At 34.0% G+C, this 7,399-nt stretch overlaps 1 protein-coding gene across 1 annotated transcript; it reads left to right on the top strand.

Moving 5' to 3' along the window:
- The first annotated feature begins 6,497 nt into the window (after window positions 1–6,497).
- LOC122585455 (period clock protein-like) lies at window positions 6,498–6,833 on the top strand. The gene has a single exon (XM_043757584.1). The coding sequence runs from the start codon at window positions 6,498–6,500 to the stop codon at window positions 6,831–6,833; it is 336 nt and encodes a 111-aa protein (XP_043613519.1).
- The last annotated feature ends 566 nt before the right edge of the window (window positions 6,834–7,399 follow it).

The following is a 7,399-nucleotide window of genomic DNA, read 5'->3' as shown; positions in this document are numbered from 1 at the left end:
TGTTCTGTTTGAACAAAGAATAAAATGAATGAGTCTAGAATCTTTGAAAATTGTAGAACCGTGAATCAGAGTTGTCTTTTGAAGTGCGGAAGGTATAAATTTGGTTCTTCAATCTTTGATTCTTGAATGAAAATTTGTTTTCATGGAATGAAGTATCAAAAACTTAAACTCTCCCCCTTGATATATGCATTGAAGCTTCTTGATTAAAGATCTTGAATGAAATGTGTTGATGAAGTCTCTTTCGAAGTTTTACTTCTTTGTCTTGAATCTTCCAATCAATCTTTTAACTTTTGTAGCTTTGATCTTTGTCATTTTGACTTAAACACTTTGGAGAGTAAACTTTTGAACAAAACTTTGAATTAATCATGCTTCCCCTCAATTCATGAGTGTAAGCATTTTGGAGCATCTTTGAACAATATCCTTATTTTCGATCTCATCCTTAAAATTTCACTTCAATTTCAATCACAATTACATTTCATTTCATTCCACCTTTACTTTATCAAATAATCTTTTTTGTTTCTCAATCAATCATAATCTTTTTCTCCCCTTCATAATAACAAAGTTGGGAACCAATGTCATTATGCAAACATTGATTGATAAAAAGCGAAAAGAAACCTCTTGCATGGTGGTTTTTGTGATTGTGAGATAAAAAATGAAAGACCGGATAAGGATGATCCGTTAACATGTTCAAAAATCAAAATGATTAATGAAATGACCGAAAGAAATGTATGACATTTTTCGGATTTCTTATGTATCATTGAATTATTGCACAAAGCAATTTTCTAACATAGTTCGGTCTTGTAGCTTTTCAACTACGAGATTGCTTCAAAGAATAGAAATCATGGTCAGTGTCACTTAAGGCGTTCGATAACCACAATCTATTATCCTTAAAGACTTTTAGGTAAGAACCGAGGTCACTGTTAGACTTCTCGTTTACTCAAAAAATACAGAAATGCAATTATGAGACATACGTTCAATGTTGAAAAATATGTTAGCATTGGTAGGATTTCCATTTGATCATGGTGGAATATCAATTAAGATATCACTACAAATGTTCCGGCTATATCACATAGATATGCAATAATATCACAAAGATATGACTCGAATGTGTCTTAAGAAAAAATAAAGATCAAATCAATGATCAATCAAGATCGCTCTAGACACAAAGTGATCAAATGAAGTCGGGGACCGGAGCAGAATGTCGCCCTTATTCAATATTAACATCTTCCAAATGAAGAGTCAATAGAAATGTGAAAATCTCCGTAAAAAATAAAACAAGTATTTGTTAAGAAACACTTGAGTGGTTTAGGTAAAGATGTGCATCGCTTCATTGGGTCTATGAAGTCTTAATCAAGATATGAACAAATGACATCCGATATAAATGTGTTTTACCCAACGATTTGAGAGTTTTAGGGAAGGGTATCATTTCTTTTAACCCTTTTCTCACAACATATCACCATAACCTCTCACTTTTCAACTTTACTCCCTCCATCCTAGTTGCACAAAATCATCACCACTCAAAATACCCTCACTATCTAATGAAAGAAGTGAATACTACGGGGTTAGAACTCATCGGCGATGATGAAGTCCATGGAGTAAATTTTGAGAAAACCTAGTTGCTCATGTGCAAACTAAACACCGAACTTCAATTGATGAAAATCATTTGAAAATCATCAAATGTATGTAAGAAAATGATTTGAAAACACATTTGAAGTTTTGAAATTTTTGAAATCACAAACTCCCCCTTAATCTATGCAAAGGTAGATCTTAAAAGTTTTCATAGAAAGGTAGAGCAAAAATTGGTTTTTGTGAAGTAAAAAAAAATAAAAGTGAACAAGATTTTAAGGAACACAAATTTTTCGTCAACAACAGTGTTCATAGTAAGACTACTCAAAGGCGTTCAATCCTTTGCATCTTACATCAACAAGTTGGATGCAAATAAAACATTTAAGCACAAATTTAATTCAATCAATTTGTTCAAAATGAGACAACTCAGGAGTACACAAAGGCGTTCAATCCTTTGCTTCTTATATCAACAATTGAGAGTTTTTTGAAACATGAAATTCATTTGAAAAATTTGGCGTTGTTTGTAACAAAATCAAGACTCTTGAAGAGAATTTGTTTGCAATTTTAAACAAATGAAAATTTGCTATTACACATATATATTCATATAAGACTTCTTGGAAGTACACAAAGGCGTTCAATTCCGCGTTATCTTATATCAATCTATATGTATAATAACACATTTTATACCATTTTTGAAATATAAATAATTTCAAATAAGAACGGATTATGCACAAAGTATGCAGAAGCCATTTTGAAATAAATAACTCAATGAAGAACGGGTTGCATACAGAATATATGCAAGCAATAAAGATATAAATAAAACTATGAAGCCCAGGCTACATACATAGCATATGTAAGCCACTTTGATAACAAAGAAAGAAAAGAAGAAACAAAAACTAAGAAAATCTTTTTGTTATTTTTCAAAATTTTATATTTTTGTATTTGATTTTTGTCTTTTCAAATTTTGTATTTTGTTTTTCAAAAAAAATGTACCAAGAACAAAATAAGTTAAGGTTCAAGATTTAACATGCCAAGCTTAGAGATAAGAAAGTTAAACCTTTTCTCATCCAGTGGTTTAGTGAACAAATCTGCAAGTTGATAGTCAGTTCCCACAAAGTAGAGCTCGATGTCACCTTTCTCAATATGATCTTTGAGAAAATGATATCTCACATCAATATGCTTTGATCGAGAGTGATTTACTGAGTTGACTGCAATAGCAATGACACTTTGAGAGTCACAATAGATGGGCATAATCAGTAAGTTGAGTCTTCATCCATAACACTTGAGCACAACAACTAGCCGCAGCCACATATTCAGCTTCAGCGGTTGATAGTGACACACAATTTTGTTTCTTGGAAGACCAACTCACAATTTTGTCACCCAAAAATTGTAAAGTACCAGAAGTGCTCTTGCGATCAAGCTTACAACCTGCATGATCTGTGTGACAACCGTCATCTGACCGTACTTTCCGAAATACTTTTCTAGTCATTTTTAGTTGTTTCGTTATGTACGTCGTTAGATTCTAAGACTTTATCATGGAATAAATGAAATTATGTTTGATTCGGGCTTTATGAGCATTTAGACTTTAGAAAAATTGTACGTGGACTTGAGAACAAGGGGAATACTAGTTGTCTTATGGAAATGCCAAATTAAGTGATATATATAAAATTTAATCAAATAAAGATTTATTAAACAAATATGGTCATGTTTATATCCGTTTGAAAGCTATTGAAAAGTTACAATCAAATATGTCGACAAAATGAATTGACGGGTCTCGGGGTTTCTTAAACTGTCGGGTCAAACGACTTATTAGAAAAGTCAAAGGGGTGAGACAAGGGAGTCTAAGACCTAACAAAACCTTAACTCTAGCCTACACACCCCTCCCCCCTCTCATTCTCACAAACCCTTCTCCCTCTCTTTCTTCTCTTCTCAGCCGCCCCCCCCTTTTTCTTCCTCTCAAAACCCGATCGGCCAAAGAGCAACCACCACCGAACCACCATCAATCATCTTCATCTTCTTATTTTCTTTGAGTTCGTGGTAAGTATGGCACGAATCAATGATTGATTTGCTTGTTCTTCATCAAAAAGTTAAGATTTTCGTATATATATATATATATATTCGGTTGTATAAACCCGTTTTTAGTCATATATGTATATATATACATGAGATTTTTATGTATATATATATGTACATTCCGGTTATAAATCTCTTTCTTCCTCTTTTTAGATCCGAATTTTTTCTCTATATATATATAATATATAATCGGTTATATATATATGTATGTATATATAAAAATAGATCCGAAAAGTTGTATAAATATATATATAAATCGGTTTCTTGAAGATTTTCATACATGTATCTATAATTTTCGGATTGTGTGTGTGTAAGTAGCCATAAATCCGATCTCTTTGACAAAATATATATATACTTTTCGGGTATATTTGTGTATGTATGATTAGATCCGAAAAGTAATCCGAAATCTTGCATTATCTTAAACGAATCGGATGTATATATGTATGTATATATATATAAATCCGAAATCTTCTAAACCTAAGAGCTATGGTTCGAAATCTTTCTAGATCCGAAAAGTATGAACCGAAAACTTTTAGATCCGAATACTTTGAATCCGAAATCCATGTTCTTGTCTAGATTTAAAGTGTGTTTTGTATTTTCGGTCATTTAGAACTTGTATGTAAATCGAAAAATTTAAAACCGTGAGTAAGATGTGATTTTTTGATTGTTTTCGGTTAGAATTAGCTTGGATCCGATCTAAAAACTTGATTTTTGGTCTTGAAATGGGTTATGGTTCATCTTAGTGACCGGAATCTCGTTTTTCGTTTCGGTCAACGCCGGTCAAAGTTAGTCAAACCGGCCAGAAATGTTTAAGTTGGTGATTGAGTCAAATTAAAGTTTTAAATAAAGTTAAATTACATTTTAAACAATTTGATCAATGTTATTAATCCCAAATTTTTATAATAATTAAATTAATATATATATATTTATATATATATATTAAAGACTAATTTAAGTGTATATATATATATAAATGTATTAAAAAGACGTTGAAAGGATCATTTATAAATTATACCTTCGTATAACGACAGTTAATGACTTATCGGACTTCTTATACCTTATAACGACTATATATAAAGGCAAAGATTAAAAGACTTTGTAAAGACGATGTACCAATTATATGACTTTCCGGACTTAATATATTTTATAATGACGTTGACACGAAGACTTAACGTATATAAACAATAAAACGTGACATTTTTAAATGAACTATTTCCTTGAATAACTTATAAGGACAAACGGCTATTATATGGATATATATATATATACACATATATATATTAAGACATTGGATAAGACATAATGGCATTTCCTAAGACACTAGTATAGGACATGGACTTGTGCAATTAAGTAAGTACTTTCTAGGATAATTGTGCTTGTGCTGCTTTCAGGTGAGTTTCGTAGCCCCTTTTTTTATAAGTTTTGGGGTGGAAAGTATACTTATTTATTTTAAAACAGTTTTGTCGATTTCTGTTTTATGTTCAATATTGAGCCTGTGCGTATAGAGTTACTTGTGCCATTTGACGTGCTTTGATCTTGTTTGTATGTGTGTGATTATGTGTTTGTTTGTTGTGCTTTGGACGTACTGATTGTATGAGTTGAGACTTGAGACTTTGGACTAAGGCAGGTACCGTAAGGCTGGACTTTGAGACATTAAGGCATTTGGACTTTTATGGCGTAACTCTGCTCGTTATATATTGAACTATTACTTGTTTAGACTTAAAAGAATCGACAAAAGACTTATTACTTTGACTAGACTTTGACATAAAACCTACGAACTCACCAACCTTTGTGTTGACACGTTTTAGTATACTTTTCAGGTGCTCAGGCTAATCAGGGATAAGGACTGCTATGCTAGACTGGACTTCGGAGATTAGTGCTCCTTAATAATTGTCAGACTTTGAGGCTACATGCCTTGGATTATTTCTTTATGGACTTGGTTGTAATAAGCTATTTTAGCACTGTTATGACTTTGAACTCATGTTTTTGGGAATATATTTATTATATTCTATTTCATTTAGCAGTATCTATATAATTCCATGTCGTGCTGTACTTTTCATGACACCTCATGTTTCCACCAACGGTGGGGTGTTACAGAATGGTATCTGAGCCGTGGTTGTAGAGAATTAGGTAGAAAAGCCTAGACTATAACCTAAGAACCCCGTATAGCATTTACGGTAGGAATCATAGATGCATTCTAGACGTGCTAACGTCGCTTATATTTTGAGTTCATATTCTATTTAGACTTATTATCCCTGTATCTATATTGACTATGGCTATTTTTGGGTGGTTGTGTGCTTCCGGTGTTATTGTGATTAATTATGTGTATTAGAGCAAGATGAAGTGATGGCGCTAACTAGTATCGCATAGCGATAATCATAGAAAAGCCTGATCAACTGTTCTATGATTACCTCCATGCCTTGCGACAGTTATTGACATCAGTGATTGCACTTGTAGTGAGAGTGTGGTAACTACTCTTAGATGCTTAATGGGTGTTGGTTAGGTGGAGGGTTAGTCGCTAGTACACCCTGTATACATACCCGACCAATACCTAGAGAGCATATCAGTACTGTGATCCGACCTTGCATTAGATGTACTAGGGGTGTGGAGGGTTAGCCGCTGGTACACCCTGTATACATACACCACTAGTGCAACGGATGTAGGTGTTAGATTTGGACCACATTTTAACTGCAATTTAGGGTTATATATTATTAGTATATATACGTATTGCATGAATAGTTTAGGTTCTAGATAGCAATCCTTAGACCATAAGACAAGAGAGCTTACTTAGAGTATCTTGTGATATTAACATCGTCGAGTATATTCTTCCCCGACTAATGATGCGTGGTTATAGGACAATGGCAAGAACAAGAACTAGTGCTGGAACTAGCGGTGGTCGTGGAAAAGGCCGTGGTGAAAACGAAGACTCTGGTCAAGGTCGTGGTAGTGGTCGAGGAACTGGACGGAGTGGAGGCCGTGGTATTGGTAGTGGCACTGGGCCTAAAGTAGTTCAAGGTGTTGGCCGCGGTGTAGGTCGTGGAAATGAACAAGCTGGAGGTCGAGGTACTGTTCGTGGAGTTGGTCGTGGTGCAGGCCGCGGTGGCGGCCGAGGTAGTGGTCGTGGACGCGGTCGTGGTGAAGCTAAAAATGAAACTACTAATGAGCAAACTGGAATGCAATCTGCATCTGAATAGGCAGTTAAATTGAATCCAATATCCCTTGGATACCAGAGACCTAAATTTGGGTGTACCCTTCAGATAACGAAATATTCGTTTCATAGCTTGAAAATGTAAATCAGTTGGAGCAGCTTGATACCTAGCACACATACATGTTGCAAACATTATATCTGGGCGAGATGCTGTAAGATACAACAATGAACCAATCATACTTCTATATCTCTTTTGGTCAAATGGTTTCCCATTTTTATCAGCATTAATACTTGTACGAGCAGCCATTGGAGTTGAAATTGAAGAACAAGTAGTCATATCAAACTTTTTCAACATGTCATGAATATACTTACCTTGTGATATGAAAATACCATTTGGTAGTTTGATTTGGAGACCCAAAAAGTAGTTCATTTCCCCAATCATGCTCATTTCAAAATGATTAACCATTAAAGATGAAAAGTTTTGACAAAATGTTTGACTGGTTGACCCAAAGATAATGTCATCGACATATATTTGGACAAGAAGAACATGCTTACCTTGTTTGCGAATGAATAGGGTAGGGTCAATTGTGCCTTTGGTAAAGCCACCTATAA

Source organism: Erigeron canadensis, chromosome 1 (genome assembly GCF_010389155.1).
Source record: "Erigeron canadensis isolate Cc75 chromosome 1, C_canadensis_v1, whole genome shotgun sequence".
NCBI lineage: Eukaryota > Viridiplantae > Streptophyta > Magnoliopsida > Asterales > Asteraceae > Erigeron > Erigeron canadensis.
The sequence above is the reverse complement of the archived record's forward strand: the minus strand, read 5'-3'. Positions and strand labels throughout refer to the sequence as shown.